Raw genomic sequence first — 19,369 nt, forward strand, 5'->3', positions numbered from 1 at the left:
TTACCTAAATAGAATGAAATGTTTCAGAAAAACACAATAGTCTTGCTGTTGTACTTCGACAGATGTCTCAAGGCAAGTCATTTTATAAACCAACCAATGTGAGATGGATAAGTAGATAAATAATTGTTGCATACAAAACAGCTTCTGTTTCTTTTCCCTGAAGGGTTTCAGGCCTCTTATATTGGCTTATGCTATATTTCAACATGGACAAAAATAAGTCTGGCTTCTCTTTGAAACCTTTTCAAACTAGCCATCTGCTTTGCCAGTCATATTCAGATCTCTACCAATATTTTTTCAGGGTAGATTGTAGCATATGAGTTAGGTTTTTTAACTCTTTCTAGTTCTTCTAGTTTTATAATTTGTTTTGCTGTATCTTTTAAAAAGGGAACATTTAAAAGAATTATATTTCAAATAAATTTCTGGCAAAACTCAAAGCAGACCAAATTTAAAAAAAAACAAACCACCCCTGCATAGTCCTAGCTATGTAAAAGGTAAGATGTTGAGTATTAGTGACTTGTGTTCTTTGATTTGATACTTGTTGATTTTTAAATGCCAAGTAACTTGTGGGAGGGGACAAGGGAAAAGAGAAAGAAATAATCTTTTAATTATTTTCTGTGGCCTAGTGCCCCTTACAAAATGGACTTGTCAGCTGTAATTGCAAGGATACAATGGAAAGAATATGTATTTTCTGAATATTGATGAAAAAATGTTTGAAGCTCATGAAAAATATATTACAAAATATGTTGAAAGATGTTTTGACTGGCTGGTTGGCCACTGATAACCATGCAATGTCAAGGAGCATAGCTTGTTTTGCTGCTAGGGTGTTTATTGTAGGAAGGAAGATGTTATTTTCCTTTATTAAAGGACAGCTATTGATGCGGATGTTGATCTAGGGACATCCAAGTCTTAACACTGCTGCAACAAAATGTAGATCTTCAGTATCTTAGGTCTTGAAATGTGGATGACTTAGTGTTGCGGAGCAGGTGCTTAGGACCAAGATAATGTTCCTTTTCAGTGACTACAAGTCAGTATTCAGTGGGAGAAATCCGCTCTGGCCTTTGAGGGTGCTGGAAGTATGAATCTTTCTGATTGCTGGTGTCCTACTATATCCTCAAGTGACAGAGTAGGGCAACACTGACAGAGCAGAATCAGCATGGTATGAGCAAATCTGACCGTTGAGGGGGTTTTACCTGTGGTTTGGTTCCAGCCACAGCAGGGAAACAGAAGGAGAAATAAACCATCTTTCACCATGCTGCGAGCAGAGCAGTGTTTTTAAGGTGGCTATGCAGGTGGATATTGAAGTTTTTTTTTTAAACATTGATGGAGTAACATATCTCTTACATGGAAATGTTACTTCATGTCAAGTAGCAAAATAAACTGCTTTTGTAAGTAGTTCTGAATAAAGGCAGACATCTGCATCTGTCTAAAATTTGCCTACTTTCCCCACTAACAGTTTTAAATTTTATGGTTTTGGTTGTACAAACCTAGGTTGTGACGAGTTGAACCTATGAAAAATAGCTGAGAAAGGAGGAAAAAAAACCCCCACAAAACCCCTGCATGTTTCAAGCAGCAATAGTTGCAAAACCTAGATCATCATCTTATTGCTGGATTATTTTTAGAGAAATACCCAAGATATTCAGGAGCCTAAAGGCATTTGGCACCTCATCTTGCTCCTCCTCTTGCACCTGAAGGTGGCATCTGGGCATCCTGCTGGCACAGCATGTCTCATATGCTATTTCTTTCTTGTGTCGTCATTGAAGAGTTTAGAGAGCTGGTGTGTGGATTTAAGTTGTAGGAAGTGCTGACATTCCCATGCAGCTGCTGTCATTGCAGAGCCCTGGTCTGATTGTATGCCAGCATTTTCACATGACGATTCCTGTCTGCCGTAATACTCAAATATTATGCTGCTTGTTAGCTGGGAACTGTAGGCTGAAAATAACAAAAAATTTAGACTAAAATAATGTGTATTACTAAGGAAATGTTGCTACAACCAGAAAGTGTATGTTTGTCACAATATGAAATTGGAAAATGTTGTTAACGCCTTTTGGAGAGAAAAAAATAGGTAACTTGCTTCCAAAAACCAAGGAGCTGAACTTTGAATGGCTTTTTGGGTCATAGCAGTGCCCAGAGGTTCCATCTGAGATGAGATCAAGACTATAGAGATAGGTGCTGCATATAGGTATAGTACAGAACTATAACAGACGATGTATTAGAAGAAAGGAAGCTTTAGTCCCCTACTTACCGGTGGGAGACGTCCCCTACAAAGGCCCAGCAAGCTGCCCAGGAACAGTAGCAAAGTTGGAAACTGAACTCAGGTTTTGGTTCCCAATCAAATGCTTAAACCACTCGGATCTTCCTTCTGAAGTGAGGATGATGGGGTCAGGGTGGAAGAGTTCAGCTGATTTAGGAACCAGACTGAATTAAAATGTCAGTCCTCTTGATACTGCTCATTATTTGGAAAAGAAGGGGAAAAATAAATACGGCATTTTGTTTGTTTGCATAAGGTTAGGAATTTCATCAGCTTATCTTGCCTAGTCCTTTTTGTTGCAGTTCAAGGGAGGACTGAATACTTTTGATAAGAGTAAGATGATATGGTGGGTGCAGTACTCCTGGAAAAAGAGTATTCCTTCCCATCTGTACACTTCTATTACTTCCTTTGTACTATCTCTGGCACCTGCCTGGCCCCTTTGTTGAGCCAGTTCAGGTTACTGGAGGGCTTCTGTTGACACTGCAAAGCATCCAGGGAGTCCTGGAGTCAGAGCAGGGGAAGGGGCAAGACCTGTGCCTGGGAAGAAGGACGTAAGAGCAGGACTGCTTCTTTTTGGTAGTAGTGAGCTGCTATACAGCTGGGTTTGTAGAACTGAGCTGTATTGCACAACTCCAGCATTTTGGACCTTCCCTGTTTTCTCTCCCCACCTCTGTTTGCTCCCTGCTTTGATTTCTTGCTCTCCTTTGCTGCTCTCAACTGGTTTGCCAGTCTAGGCTACTAATGGTTTGTCTTGCCTAGAACCCTCCTAAAAGCTCTTCTACCATTTTACCTGTGAAAAGGATGAAAGAAGGGATATAATCTTTACCGAACTGAGATGTGTGCTGTTCTGATGAGTAACAGCACAGACTTCATGCTTCTTCCTTCTATTCCTCTCTAGCAGCCTTACTTACACAAATGACTTGGCAGTGGTGCATATGCCCAGAGTTCATTTGGCCCAATCACTTGAGAGCCTAGGAGGAGAGAACTGAACCAAAACCTTCCAAGTTCTGTGCTGGCATTTCCACTAGAACCTCCTTCTCTTCCTTAGGGTTTGATTTAGCACAGTTGCTGTACCGTTGTTTTCTTGCAAAGGATTTATGACACTGCAAATTTCTCTGCTGCTCTTGTAAATTTACTGTAGCCATGTGACAAAGCTCTTTGAGGCTTTGAGTGCTGTGTGTTGGCAGTCTTCAATGGCTTTAAGGCCGTGGACATGAGCCCAGCATCTTCTCTGGATGGCGATCACCAAGCGACTTCCCTGTGATTACTGGCGTTCAGTTGGAATTCACTTCACCCACAATTGAACCAGTGACCTAGAGGTGAAAGGCTTACGCATTGTATCAAATCACTAATCATCCAAACCATCTACATCTTTCAAGCTGTTGATTATAGAAACTGTTTAATTTCTTGAGGTGTCTTCCAGGCCATGTGTAGATAATTGGGAATGTTGTGCTAAAGTATGGAGCTTGCTCATAATTATGTGAGATATAGTCTGTCACTATCGAGAGACATCAAAAGAATGTTACTTAACGTATTAATCTGGATGCATCTGCAGATTCCTCATAATAAAGGTAATTGTACATTGGTGCCTTTTAAGTTATCAAATGATGTAGAAGATTTTTTGTGTACCTGAGAATTCAAACAGTCTCTGTAGTCTGCTTTAGATAGTCATTCCTCTTATGAAATTGAATGACTTAATTTTTAACCTTATCTTAATATGTATGTGTTTATTCTAATTTTATAGGAATCACTGTGTTTTTAGCTGTAGCTGCTACCTGAAAAGGTCAATGTTTTATGAATAATATTATGATGATTCATGTTTATCAGTATCACAAAATAGGATACGAAAGTAAAATTTCATTTCCTACAGATGTATAAATCTAAAGGTACTCTGCTGTCTTCTGTTGGTTTGGAGTGATTTATCAGATTATGTCTTGCTTTACAGGGCATATTTAAATAAACTCTGTTATTGTGATGTTTATCTCTGGTGCTAGAAGGGATAGAGAACATGAGTAGTATTTTTGTCATAATCATGCATGCCAACCTAATACTTTTACTTTCTGTCTTTCTAATATTTATGCAGTATTTAACTTGACCAACAATGTGGATTTGGAGAACACCAAAAGGAAAATGGAGCTCTACCAGAAGGATAACAAAGAAGTCATTCAGAAGAATAAGATAAAACTGGTTAGTTAACTTACCTCCCCTACAATTTTTATTCATTATTAAAGAATTAAAGAATTTTTTGAAGTGGAGTACTTTCTGTAATATTGTAAAAACAAGTCAAAGCTGAAGGCACTATGCAGATTTCACTTTGTATTCAAAAACTGTAATAAGCTAATATTCAGTGATACTGTTATTTAGTACTGCTTAAAGAGATTAAATTGAGAGTTGAAATGTAGTTATGCTTTATTTTGGGAAGGGCTTAAAAAGAGGGGCAGGCAGTAAAGTCTGCATCTAATACATCACCACCCCATGCGTGCTGGCAGTGTCATTGGACAATATCCAGGAGAGACCAACTTCATTCCTATACCAGGACAATCATTCCTTTCTCATCCAAAGGAAAAAAGGAATCCAGATGCAGACATTATGAAACTCCCAGGAGAGAGTTGTAAAATTGAGGGAAAGCACAGGTCTGGTTTATGCAAAATTTACAATGAAAGATGTTGAAACAAACATTAAGACTTTTGTTCAAGAGTTGATAACAATAACATCAGGAGTATTGTGTACATGACCTGTATGCAAAATGCATGGTTGTTTGGAGATTCATTAATTTAAAATGTGGCTCAGATACAAGTTCTTTAAAAACAAACTTGCAAGCATTTCTATAAGAAAAGTTTAATCTGTTAAATGTTTTTTCAGTGTAAAAATACACATTGTTATCGGTTTGTGAAAGGAAAATGTCTGCCCAGAGTGTGACATAACAGGGTTTTGTGTTTGTATCCCAACTGCACTAAGGACTTGCTTTCAAATCAGTAGGGGTGAAATCCTCACTCCCCTGAAGTCTGTGGCAAAACTCCCAGTGATTTCTTTAGCTCTAGGATTTCACAGGAGGAGATTGGAATCTGAAAAATGTTTGTTTGAACCTCTTCCTTTTAAAGGCAAGGAAATTTCCCTAGGGGTCCATCTCTGATCTGTTATCCTATCTCTGACACTGTGCAATATCCTATGCTTCAGAGCTTGAAGAGACCTGCCAAATCTTTGGCTACATGTCTTTCTTTACAACGTAAGTGCAACCTCTCGGGTCACAATGAGAGTAGTGTGCTTTGCCTGCAGTCCACCTTCCGTTCACGTACGTGATGCGCAGACGGCCTGTGCACTAGCTGTATGATCATATCAAGCAGCACAGTAATACTCTGTACCCACCCAAGCCCCCTGGGCCTTCTGTTTTCTGTACTGTATGGTCTTGCTGTGATAGAGGCTGTCTGGTGGAAGCTGGACAAGCCTGTGTGAATCCAGACTTACTAGAGATTTAGAGACTTTTTTTATTTCTTTTTCAACATTTGAAAGACTCAACATTTCTTTTTCAACAGTTGAAACATAGTAATAGACTTGATGCAGTTGCTATTACAAAAACTGCATGATCTTTCCCATAAATTTACCCATTTACCAAAAGTTGAAAGGGTGCTTTCTCTCTCTGGCTCTTTTTGGCAGGTTTTGGAATGTCTTTACTCCTTAAATGATAAAACATGTCCTAATTTCTCACCTAAAGTTCTTACAGCTAGTAATTGTCCCTTCATTCTTGGACTGACATTATTTTTTCTGTCCACTGTAATAGTTTGCTTCTGAGGAATATAGATACTTTCTGTCCCTCTTGGTGTTTTTGCCTGTTCCAGTTTGAATTTGAAGGGACCAGAATTGAATGCAGTACTGTAGCTGAGATCTTAACAGCCTCTTAAAAAGAACACTGTTTTCCTATCCCTGCTGGAAACATGTTGAGATGCGTGATCCTAAGACTGTTTTTGTCTTGTAGCACTGTCATATGGGAGGTTCAAAAGCTGTAGTGGTCAAGTAGTGCATCATGTTTTCTCCTCTTTGGTTTCTAACTGATGAATTGATGTGTCCAAATCCATGGCCTTGTAAGTTATTTTCATCTCACTTCTGCTACTTCTGTCCTCATGAGTATGTCATTCTTACTTAGAAATCAAAATATATTGAGTTACTGAAGCAGTCACCTCAGGTGACTGTGGGACCTGTGGGACTTGTTCTTCTGTCAATACAAACCATATTCTTCATCTTTGTAGCTAGTTCCTAATGACCTTGCTACTCATGTGCTAACCCATCTGTTACATGTGCAGATTTGATGCAGGACCATGCAGAGAAAAAGTTTAAGTAGACAGGTTTGAATAAAAAGGTGAAGAACTCTTGGAAAAGAGGTTCTTGTCATTATAAATTGATTTTTTAATATACATATTTATATATACTTTTTATATATATAAAAAAACCTTGCACTCTAAGCAGGCTACAGTTTTCCCAAACGTGCCTTCTTCCTTAAATATCTGTTATTCTCCAGTCATAGGGTATCCTATTACTTCCTACTTTGTCACTAGATGTTTAATTTCACTTGCTGCTTTTTTCAGTCCTGAAATAGTTTTGTCTGGACTCCAGGATGTGAATGTGTCTTAACTTTTCTGATTTCACCTTTCTTGAATGTGGTAAAACATTATACCTTCTATCTACTTCTTACCATTTGTCATCTTGACTTTACTTCAGGCTTTACCATGATTATCTTTATTTCGTTAGATGTTGGGGCTGTGTCTGGGTTATCTTTAAGCTTGACACAACCCTTGCTGCCTATTGGATGCATCTCTCTTCCATTTTACTGGTTTTGGTCTTTCAGAAAGAATTTGATCTGATTTGTGGCAATTCATCCTTTTTCCTGTAGTCTAATCTTGTTGAGGTTTGTGTATCAGTTTACTGATTTCTGACTGTAATTTTTCAGGGCTGGTTCTTCAGACTAGGTCTGTCAGTTCTTCCCTTCAAGTTTTCTTCTGCTTCAGTGCAAATTCCAGGTCAGTCTTTAGAAATAAACATGGAAGGGGCTTGGAATATCTCAACGACCCTGAGCTCCTCAGTTCTGTTAACTGAACTAACTAGATCCCTTAATTCTCAGAAATAATCTCAATTAGCAATTTAGAGATTTTTTTGTTCGTTTGTTTCCTTTCATTAAATACAAAGAGAAACCAGTTTCAGGTGGTCACTGGTTGGTGAGCAGCTGTGTACCAGTGTCACTGCTGGTTACAAAATGAAAGCAGCTTCTGTTGTCTCAGTGGCAGGTGATGAGATCTGTCAGTTCTTGCGTCCAGGGGTAACTGGGCCTCACTAGGACCCATTGGCTTGATCTGCCTGTGCTAGTTATTTCTTTCTTTTCTTCTCTTATGGCATATGACTTCAAATTATAGGAAAAGTTCCTCATTTTTGGACAATGTGACATTTTTTACAGTTCATGCTTAAGTATGTTTGAGCTTATAAGCTTCTCTGTTAATATACACAGATTTCTAATGTCTTATTTTTCTTCTACACCACTGTTAAGAAGCACACAAGATGCAGCTGATCAGGGGGTCAATCGAGAACAGTATTGTGGGATCATATTTTTGGTCACCCACTTATATCACTTGAGAAGTAGAATGTGTGGGAGCAAAGAGGGGTTCATTTTAGAGAGAGGATATAAGGAAAATCCCCTGTCATTCTCTAGCATTTATAGAGCCAAGATCCACATGGTTACTTCCTATGGCAGAGCGCAGCAAGGAAGGAAAAAAAAAAAATGTAACTTTGCGCTGAGCAATAAGGCAAGGTAATATACTGCCCATAATGACTGTAAAATTCTACCTTAAAAGGTAGAATTTGGCTGCTTTCCTGTTGCTTGGTCTGACCTAGGTCCTTTGGTAGGCAGCAGAGCTGTGGGTGAGCTCTGTCCACCCAAGAAGGAAGATTGCTATAAGTGGATTTCTAATTTTCATTTCAGACACGGGAGCAGGAAGAGCTGGAGGAAGCTTTAGAGGTAGAGCGACAGGAAAACGAGCAAAGGCGACTGCTCATACAAAAAGAAGAACAACTGCAACAGATGATAAAAAGGAAGAATAAGCAGGCACTCTTGGATGATCTGGTGAGTAACAGAACCAGAGGCTTTGAATGCTCAGAGGCAGAGCAAACAGCAAGTACATTGACATTCATCTCTACCACAGTTAACTGTGTGGCATTGATATCTTTACCCCTTTCTGTAACCCTGCCTTGCATGTTTTGTGTTACTGTTCTCTTACCTATCATTCATTTCAATGTTACAAACAATGCTGGTTTTGGTAAGCTGAGGACTGGAGGAAGAGTGCTTCTGGGATTCATAGACTCAATTGGACTCGTTGTCCAGAATGTCCAGTGCTGGTTAGAAATTAATTCTAGGAAAGTATTCTTGGCTGTTTCAACACAAAATTAATCCTTGATAAGATGTTAGCAAAGAAAAATACAGGAGGTTTCTTGAGAAGGCAGCTATTTTCCTGGTTTTTCCTGGTTCTGCCTGGTTTAATTTTTTTGTTATGTTTTTTTCTGGTGAGCTTCCATTGAAAGCTCTTTCCTTGTTGCTGATCGAAATGTGGAGGTGTATTTCAGAAATGGCTTTAGTGAGTCCAGCCACTCTACCAGTTTTACTTATTAGTTGACATTTGACTGCATATCTGAAGAAGAGCTAGTATGAAATTCTAGATTTATATTTAATTAATTGACACTATGAAAGCCACAGGCTTTGACTGTGATCAAGGATGGCTTGCCTTAGCATAGCTGATACGGTGACTACTCCGTGAACCTCATGTATGATGGGTGAGGTTCTGTCATGTCTGAGGCCATGTAACTGCCTGCTTGTTTTGCCTTCAGCTGATGACAGTTATATCTGCTTTGGTGCATGGCTGATCATGCAATTTGTGAGGGGGATAGAGAGGAGTTGTTAAGTTGGTTCAGCCATAATGTGAACTCTTACCACTGGCTTATTAAGCAGTCCTGAACAGTGGTTGACAATCTGGTATGTTGAAGCAAAGTGGTGATGAGGAGCTATGTCATGAGCTCAGCCACCTCTGCAAGGAGGAGATGGTGGAGAACAGGGGACAGTAACCTCATGAGTTATTCAAGCCTTGGTCAAACCTTTTTGAGTCAGAGCACCTAAATGATAGGTGGTCCTTTTGTATTCAAAAACTACCATGAGAAAAAGATTTCTTGCCTTGAGTGTGTCATGTTCTCTTATTGCAAACTTTCTGTGTACGAGTTACCCTTTTGAACTGAATGAAACTTCGATTCATTTGAGGCATGTAGAGACAACTGAAGCAAAACTCATCTGCTTCTGAAAATTGTGTTGACCTTGTCTTCGGCTGAATTTACTACTGATTTTGCATCTGAAATGCAATGACGATGTGTGGGCATAGAGAAGCTCAATAAATGTGTTGTTTACACAAGATGCACATCTCAATCTTTTTAATACATGTATGTGTACAGACACGTATGCAGAAACATTCACATGCTCTAATACTCATGAGAACAGTCTCTGTGTAACCTTGAAGGAAATCAGAAAAAAGGAGAATTATGTATGTGTGCAGTTATGTCAGTGTGGTTTTAAAGCTGCTTGGCAGACTTAAATTGGAATTTCTCTTTTATTTCAGTTTCTCCCATTAATATAGCATTAACTCCTTCTTTGTATTCTCAGTTGTTATTCAAGATGCAGATGCTTTTCTACTTTTCCTAGAAAAGTAGAGTTCCTTTTTGAACCGGTGCAGAGGGCACTGACATGAAAAGGGCATCGATGTGCAGTTTAGGAGTTTCAGGGGCTTTCCTCAAGAGCTGCCTTTTCCTAAGACAGGAGTCCTGGCAACCTGTCATTGGTTTTGCTGAAAGGAACTGGTGTTTCTTTTTTTTTTTCCTCCCCCAGACAAAAGCAGGGGTGAGCATAAAGGTTCTTTGAAAATCCCTCAAGCCTGGAACTTTGCATCCAGCAGTCTCTTTTCACTTTAAAGATAAAAGTACTTACAATCCACACAATTAGGAATAGTTTGAGTAGTGGATCAATTAATAAAAGCTCCACTATGAACTTGAATTTAATGGCTCAGAATAGGGATTTTTAACTGGTTTCCAACTTACTTCCTGTTCTAAAACACACTTTTAATTTGCTAGAGACCAATATCTTTTTTGATTTTTTTCTTTTTTTTTTACAAAGTAGTTGGTTTTACTGGAAACCTACTTCACCAGATGGTTTGAGGAAAGAATGACCATAAATAATCTTTAAAACATGACCAAAATAGGTAGTTTTAACTGTGATTGCATATGTATTGCTGTTAAAACATATCTTAATATTCTAAAAACAACAGAAAGGTGATTCTTTTAAAAGCTGAGGAAGGAAACTGGGCAATTTTAAGTTGTGTCTCTGTTTATGAAGGGGCACTGTCAACTTAAATTTGAGCCGAAGCTTGTTTTGTAATGCTAAAAGTTTATAAAAGCAGCACTGAAAGGTTTGTGTAATGACTTAACAAAGTCTCTGGAAAACCAGCAGTTGTTAAACAAATAAACATTTCCTATGGTCTCTGAAATCCCTCTAATGCTGTGCTGCAAATCTGAAAATGAAGCTGATCGTAAGTAAAACTTAGCTGAGAAATGCAGCAAAAGCCAAGCATAAGCAGTAGCAGTGTAAAGAATTAAATGAAAAAAATAATCTTACATCTGTGGTTGCTGGTACTGTGCTAAAACAACAAGGATTAATTTCTGGCTACAGTGATAGTGGCAAAACTACTGACTCAGCAGGACTCTGGGAGCAGAGGAAGGTGGGAAGCTGACATTTCACCCATTGGTTTTGAATTGTCTCTTTTGGATGCATCACCCGGTGTTGGGAACCTGCAGCCCACTTGACCTGGGTCTTGGTCATTGTTTTCAAGATTCCACCCCCTATCCCCTGCTACTGGGCAGCAAGAGAATATTTAAGGCAAATTTTTTGTGAGGTCCAAGTAGAGATGATGGGTCTTTCCTCTTCCAGGAACAGAATTTTACCTTTGCTTAAATTGTAACGACTGAGGTGATTCACAGTTTCTTATATATATTATTTGTAGTAGTACCATATGGAGTAATGGTCTCAGTTGTTTACAAAATTGTGTGAGAATACTGTCCCATCTTCAAAGGGCTTAAAATTTAGATGGTCTGGAGGCAGGGAAAAAGGCGTGGAAATGATTGGTATTTAAAATGCTGTGCAGCAGGCTCTGGTTCCTGGTCAACCTGAGGAGCTCAGTGGGTCATGCAGAAAGGACCAGCCCTTGTTTTTTGTTTTTTGTTTAACCTTCTAGACTTGGATAATCGAGGGGGAGTAAAATGTCAAAGCACTTCCTTTATTTACTGTATAAACTCTCTCACCTGTATACAGAAGATTGTAGATCTGCTCTTAGATGTCTTCTGTGTTTGTGGGACTTGCCCTTACCTCTTGAAGAGCCTATACTTCCCAAGCATGAACAAAATGGCATTGCAGCACATGGACAAGAGGCAGGTTTTCCCTGTGCCGTGGCATAGCTTGGAGTCAAGCAAAGGGCAAGGTGCCTTAAAGACAGCAAGTGTCCCCACTTTTACCAGAACTTTGGGGCTTTTGAAGACAAATCTTTCAGAAATTTTTGCATATAACTGGCTTTGTTCGTACTGCTAGACAGTTTGTTTTCCCATACAGAAAATTGCTAGTATGGATAAGTGCTTACAGGATTGGACCTTTCATGTGTGTTAATAGTTAACAGAAGGGGTATGTGCGTATTGGAAAGGACAAACAATCACAGACGTGGTGACTTGCTGGCACGGTGTGGGTTTCCCACAGTTGTGTAATCTGGTTACTGATCATTGTGCGAACTCTTGAGAAGCTGGTACAAAAATTGGCTTCCTTTTAGTTATTGTATCAGAAATGCAGTGAACATTTAAGGAATATGAGAGGACAAAACAAACCAGAAAACACTTCACACTCTTCCCTTCTCCCCCAGCGTATTAAATCTGATGATTAAAAGAATCTAACATCGTTAAACTCTGCTGACAGCTAGCAGCACATGCTGCTGCGTGGTGCTTACAGACATGTACAGCACTTTGAAGATGCAGTCTGTAAACTAATGGATTCATGGACCGAATTTTCTCCCAGTTGTACAGAAATTAGATGTCTCTTACTATTACAATTTAGGTTTTTAACATCTTCCCTCCCCTGTGAGTAGGATCCTGTGCCTTAGTTACTGTGTTTGTGACTCTGGACCAGATATCTTCATGTGAGATTTTTCTGCTTTTGGCACTTGCAATGTAGTTGTAAGACAAAGTTAGTATAACAAAATGTAGTGAGGAAGGAGAACTGCAGTGTGATGTGAAAAGTCAGTGTACAACATGACTTTTTTGTGATTCCTTCAGAAGGTTTCTCTAGGATACTATGAACAGCAAGACACCTCATGGTGTTAAAAACTTCCAACTTCTTACCTTGACCTGTTCTAAGTAAAAAATCACACTCCAGTTTATTAAAGTTAGTTTGGTTTTTGTGAGTACCAAATATGGTTCATAGTCGAGTATTTGCTTGGTTCCGTGAAACAGAAGTATATGTGATGTTTGAGGGCCTTGGGAATAAAATATTGTGCTAAGGTTGTCCAGGAAGAATCCGTCTGAACTTCTCCCTTGCTCTCAACTTTATTGTTGTTCTAGCTAGGAAGCCTCGAGGATTTTGGTGTGCATGTGGATAGTCACATTAGTTTATTAGAAAATTACTTGGCTGATAATTTTCTGACTCTCTCAAGAATGCAGTACATATATGTATGTTAATAACCATTCTGTTGCAGAATTGTTCTGTTCAGAGAGTTTAAGTAGTTCATTTGCTTAACTATTCATTTTATTACTTTTTATATATTTTTTAAAAATTGGCTGGCTTCCCTAAAAATAAGTTGGTGAAGGAGAAAATAAATATGCTGTTGCTTGCACTTACAATAGTGCCATTGTGCAAAGCAGAGCAAGGATCATTTCCAAACGGCCTCAGGTGAAATCTAATGGGAAACAATTTCAAACTGGTCTGAGTTCATTGGTAGAAAGAATGTGTCTTAGATAAACATCTGATCCAAGTTATACTACTTGGTATTATTATTCCGTCCCCGATTAAGTTCTAATTTTTTATTTATTTTAATAAATATAGTTGCATTGGCCAGTTGGAATAAGGAGCCTGTTATATTGTCTTTAATGTGGATTCCATAAAAATGGTTGTTTGCAGGTTACTCTGATTTATGGGGCTGCTGCAGCTTTTTCTTATTACTGAAAATGATCGTTTTCTGTAAACTGTTTCTCATAGAGACGATACTTAGCATTATGCTGCTCTGCTAGTGATGGCCTTTCAGGCACAGCTTGCAGTTTTGAAGAATGTGTAGCGTTAATTAATATTTATTTTGTTTTAGCATTTAAATTTGTTCCTTATATTTACAGGAGAGTTCCAGTCTTCCTGCTTCACTGCTTTTAGCTCAGCATAAGGACAGATCTACTCAGCTAGAAGTGCAAGTGGAAAAACCCAAACCTGTCAAACCAGTCACGTTTTCCACTGGCATCAAAATGGTAAGACTTGCTCATTTCTTTTTTTAATGCTTTTCAAAAGACCAAAGATTTCCTGGTATGAAATTTAGAGATTATTTAAACCTGAGTTGCATATATGAAATATATAATTGGAAGAGAACAGTCTAAGTAATTAGGAATTAATGTAAGAATTTAATCATTCTGCTAGTTGGAATATATGAAATATTTTCTTTGTGTAGTTGTTGAAAAATAAGCTCTACCTTTTCCCTGCAAAGTTGTTCTGTACTCTGAATTATTGTTGTCTCAACTGTGTACCAATTCTGGAAGCTGGAATTTTGGAAGTTCAAAAAAGGTTGCACTCTCTTCAGATTTTAAGCCCTGGAATAATCTGTGAGTGTGATACAGGCAATTTAGAAAATGGTGCTGAGTAGTTAAGGATGCTCTTTTCATTGTTATTGGAATCTAGGAAGCAACAAGTATTTTTCCAAATGTGTTACTGCTATGGTGACAGCTAAAGATCTGTCAGCATTCCTGTTCTTTATCACGACATGGTACAAGTATGCATCAGCCTGTGTGTGGAAATGTAAAGTTTTGTGGGGAGTTTTAGGGGTGGGAGCATGAGTTACTGATCTTTTTTTTTTTTTTCACCTAACTGCTTTCCTGGTTTGTTTTGTTTTAAATTTCTGCATTTTCTTTAGACTTTGTATTTTAGAATCGATAATGGTAAATGATGTCTTTAAAATAACCAACATACTCTACAACCTTCTCAACAAACCAAGAAGTCAGCAAAGACCTTTGCATCAAATTAATCTCTCATCAATTAATCTATTTATTTTGTCAGGGATATCTGTACTGTGTTCCTTAACCCCCAAAGAGTTCACAACGTAGCAGCATTTGCAGCTTATTTTTCCAAAAGTAATATCAGCGTTTGCAAAGCTGTGCAGATTGTTTTCTTGTTTTCCTGTAGTATAAGCTATATCTTCTGATTTTTTTCTTTTAAAATCTAAGAGTCTGGGGCAGATTGATAAGCTTTGTGAGACGTTTTCTGTTTGTGTAGAAAAGCTAGTGGACAGAAAATGTTTGTTCTGTTTTAAAGAATATTCTAACTGAATTCCTATACTTTTTCTTGCTGTTAAAATATATTGTCAGAATTTCTTAAAGCTGTTGTCCTTTCTTCTGGGAAAAGAAAGAAGATAAGCTTATGCCACATGATGAGGACAATGGAAGTACTTTCTAATGCATTTGTAGATGGATATGAAATGCAGTATGTGGTAGTGGACACTTCAACTCTGCAGCCCTAAGTAAGCTTCATCCAGGAATGGTGAAAGACTTGGGTGAGGAGATTTCTAGCATCGTGACATTTAAATCTTAACATTTGGAATAATAGGGGATACTCAGATGAATGATTGGTACTTTATCATTGTTCAGAAAGTGAAGAAGACTAATTAAGAATTCTTCTTAATCCTTAATAAGAATTAATAAATCTTAATAAGAATTAAGGAGAAAGTAGAAGACTAATTTAATTTTTTCAGTCCTAGGCAAACAAACAAAAAAACCTTGCCCTGACTGACCTTAGTCCTAGATTAAAAAAGAACAACTTAAAAAAATAAAATTAGGAATAAGTACAGTTAAGGGTAAAATTAAGGGTAGCAGTATTTGAAGCTGGTGACTACTCTTTATGGAAAATGTATTGTATCAAGCAAAACGCATTTTACACTGATAAAATTACAGGTTTTGTTGAGAAAGATGAATGTTTCCATGTTTTCTTTATAGGGTATTTGATTTAGTTACTACATTACATTGATTTTTGGAATTATATAGAAATTACATTACACAGTAATAACAGTATTGAGATTCTGCACAATAAGTGAATTAACTGGCTAACTTGTAATTTCTAAAGTAGTTGTTGGTTACGACAGCATGGGAATATTTCTGTGGGTGTTCTGCTAGGACACAGTTCAGTGTTTTGAAGCAGATGTTGAATTTCTATGGATGACATGCAAGTTGGCAGTTTACAGGCCGCTTTCACAAGCTGGCTTCATTTGAATGAAATGTGTTTTAATATGGCTAAATGCAAAATTATAAATAGAAGAGTAAATAACAGGCTCTATGGAGAGGATTTGGAAATTTAGCTAAGCAAGTAAACCAATTTGACCCTTAGTCACGGCATGTGTGTGGGGCGGCTTTGAATATGTGAATAGTAAAGCAATAAATAGGAAAGGGCTTTTCCTTCTGAAATGGCCTTCTCATGGCCTGAAGAGTTCTGCTGACTGTATTTTGAATGCAAAAATCAGAAAGGACACAAAGAGTAGCTGAGCCACAAAGGTCCATTCAAAGGCAGAAAGATACGCTTCGTACTGCGTTCTGCCTCTAGCTTAAGAGAAGTTGAAGATATGACTCAATTTACAGTAAGTACCTCCTCAACACACAGCGTGCCAAATCCGAACAGTGCAACAGTAAGTGAAGCAAGAACCAGTAACCTTGGTTAAACAAATAGGATCTAAATAGGAGCTGGAGGAACAAGTAAGACCTAAAGTTCACGATGTTCCACTGGTTAATTGGCCTCACTATTAAAATTGACTCTGGAATGCAATGAAATCTCTAATTTTTGATGTTTTCAGATCAGGACTGGAATGCCTCTTGGAAAGTTACTGTAGTCAAATGCAAGTTGTTCAGCTCAGAACAGAGTTAATTTTGTAAACAACAGCACTGCTCATTGTATGTGACTTCGTACAGTTGATAATCCATGACAATATATTCTAGTGACAGCGTAAGGTGAATTCTCACCTGGGTGCTGACCTTATGTGATGCTTAATATGTTCCAGGTTGAATGTTTTTTTCTAAAAACCTGAGATGCACAGTCCATTTGTTTTGCATAGTTGTACACTTGAAATAGGTAGAGCCTTTGCTGCGCTGCCCTTCAAGGGCAGTGCTCTATAGTTGCTTTAGCTCTGTTCCTCTCTGAGCCATGGGGTTCACACCACTTATAATGGTGGAGGCAGCTCTAGGGGAGTACTGAGAATTTCTTGAAAAGTACAGTCCTAATTAATCTGTGTTTGGCTCAACAGTTCTTCAAATTAAGTATAGTTTCTGTGAAAAGTCTGTTTTGTGCTCACTGTTAGTTTCGGCCGCACACATTTGATGTATGTTCTTTCCCTGTGCTTTTATTTTTTCCTAATAGTTTAGCCACTGGTGGGTGTTTTCCTTAATTTTGTTTCAAAAGAAGCAAATCCAGATAGAGCTAGCTGAGATGGTGGCTAATCCAGAACTTATGTTTACACAAAGGCTATAAAAATATGCCAGTTGTGGCAATCCACTTGTTTTTTTCAGCTTGAACATGAGTGTTTTTCCTGGGATGGTCTTGGTCAGAGATGTTCTTCAGCCTGACTGATAATTGGACATGTTTCTCGGTTTCTGAATTAAGAGGCATGCCCATTCTAGTCTCCTGGGCAATGCTCAAGGAAGTTGGCTCATTAAGGTGTCATATTAGTGCTGTGGAGTTCCTACGCTTGCAGGGGGAGGAGGGAGTCTCTTTCACTTGTAAGCTAAGCAAGAGCATCCCCTATAGCACAGGACAGACAATTAGCTCACGGGGATAGGGTCTCCACTTTTCCTTTTGTTAAATTGTTTTGGGGTTTTGGGTGTTTTTTCTCCTTTCAAGTGGAAGCTGTTTTTTCTTTGCAATCTTTCCATTAACTTTCACATTTTATTTCAGTGAATTATATCTTCTGTGCACAAAGCATACCTTCCTAATCAATCAGTTTGATTTACCTCTGTAAGTGGGGGGAGAAAGTGCTTCAGAGTTTTCTGCTTATCATGTTCATCATATTAAGAAAAAAGTTTTCAGCATATCTGAATATATAAAACAGTCTTATTAAATCTAATCTCAAATCAGTGTAAAACTACAAAAGAAATTATTGATCTTAATTGTTGCAGTAGTGCTAAAAATATGATTTCCTGTCAGTGCTTGTACTTTAGGTTTTAGTAGCCATCAAAAAGAGCAAAGGCTGTCGGAAATGAATGATAATTCTAGCATTTCTAGGGCTTATCATCATGTAGAAAACAAATTAAGGTCTGGCAATAGAACTGTTCTTTTTCTTGGTGAATATAGTGACCATTTCTGGTTGGAAGGTGGCTTTAATGTGAAGCTAATTTTAGTGTGTAAAAGAGGTGCTCATATGCATTGCACATGAATGGCAGTTTGCAAATGCAGCAGGAATTAATTTCATTACAGTAGTTTTCTTTTAATGTCTGTGGTGTTTACAGGACTGTAAGAGCCTTTTGGTGCTTGTAGATCTGTGCTTTACATTACCATTGCAGTTAAAAACACATAAAGTGTGGATGTATTTAACTCCTCTTTAACTCATTGGGAACTAGGAACATGCAAACCTGTGAGTCTGTGGTCCAACTATTTACATGTTTGTAAAAAATATGGATGCCTTAGACTGGCTCAGGTGCATGCTGTCTTCAGCATCCCTGTCCCTTTGCGGTTGCTTCCAGTAATACTTCTTTGCTCCCTTCCCCCAGCCTCCGAGGAGACTTAGCCTCTAGTGATGGTATTCTTGAAGTAATTTCATGTGGTTAAAAACTCAATTACCTCTAATTGGATTGCCCAAATACACAGGAAAAGAACATAGGTGTCCTCTGGCCTGCTACTACTTGGGAGAGTTTGCCTTTTACATTTTATACCCAAATACCTCAAAATTAATCTAATGCATCATTGACTGTTCAATTTCTATCATGGTTTTTGTTCTATTACTTAATAGCAGTGGGAATATTTATTAATAGAAATATTAGTGCAGAGCATTGTACATGCTTTGTCATTACCGAGATGGTCACTACCCTTCTGAATTTGCAGTTTAAATAGATGTGTCAGGGAGGGAGGGGAACCAGATGCCCGCAGGGGATGTACTTGCTCAGGATTAGACAGCAGAGTAGTGGCAGAAGGAGGAATAGGATCCAGCCCTACTAAATTCCTAACCTTGTGTGTCTTCCGCTGAGCCAGGCTCCATCTCCTGTCAACAGCACCGCTGAATGGCAGCAAATTAAGGGTGAAATATCTGTTTCAGCTTCTGCTTCCCTGTCCAAATCACAGCAGCAGTGTTACATTTAACTTTTCTGTGTGTCTGAGTGTTATCAGGGTTTTAGTCCAGTTCTTGTAGTTTCAGGCTATTAGTAACTGAATGCTGGGGAGAGCAATGTGCAGTCTGAAGCAGCTGGAGCTTACAGAGGGGAGCAGCCGAAATCAGTATTTCAGAGGAATGGTTCCATGTCAGACACAGGCTGTCTAAGACACCTCAGCAATGCACGTTATTACTAAGTGGGGCATAACAAGTTTAGGGAATATATTTCTTGCAGCATTACACTTGCAGTATTATTCTAATGGGAAATAACGTCCTTATTTTACGTTATGTGGAGCTATTTCTTTTAAAACGCTGACCTCATCAGCTCAGGTCAAATTAACTGTTCTTCATTATTGCCTTTTTCTACGATACTGCTTCCTGTGCAAACAACTGCTCAGCGGCTGCTCCTGTTTTTCAGTCTGTTTCTTTTATAGCTTGTGGAGCAATTATCGAAAATCCTGTTCCAAATGCAAAAAAG

The 19,369-nt window shown here is 38.3% G+C and overlaps 1 protein-coding gene across 2 annotated transcripts in view; it reads left to right on the top strand.

The window, feature by feature from the left end:
* MNAT1 (MNAT1 component of CDK activating kinase) overlaps positions 1–19,369 on the top strand; it is a gene marked incomplete at its 5' end in the record, with an annotated part of 125,963 nt that overhangs the window by 44,286 nt on the left and 62,308 nt on the right. The window contains 3 exons of one of the 2 annotated variants that reach the window (XM_082000260.1): positions 4,332–4,435; positions 8,214–8,354; positions 13,685–13,810. In XM_082000260.1, the coding sequence (XP_081856386.1) occupies positions 4,332–4,435; positions 8,214–8,354; positions 13,685–13,810 (371 nt within the window). The remainder of the gene's footprint in view (positions 1–4,331; positions 4,436–8,213; positions 8,355–13,684; positions 13,811–19,369) is intronic. The other variant, XM_082000261.1, reaches the window with a different exon arrangement.

The sequence above is a fragment of the Phaethon aethereus genome, assembly GCF_964289735.1.
Source record: "Phaethon aethereus genome assembly, chromosome: 5".
Lineage (NCBI taxonomy): Eukaryota > Metazoa > Chordata > Aves > Phaethontiformes > Phaethontidae > Phaethon > Phaethon aethereus.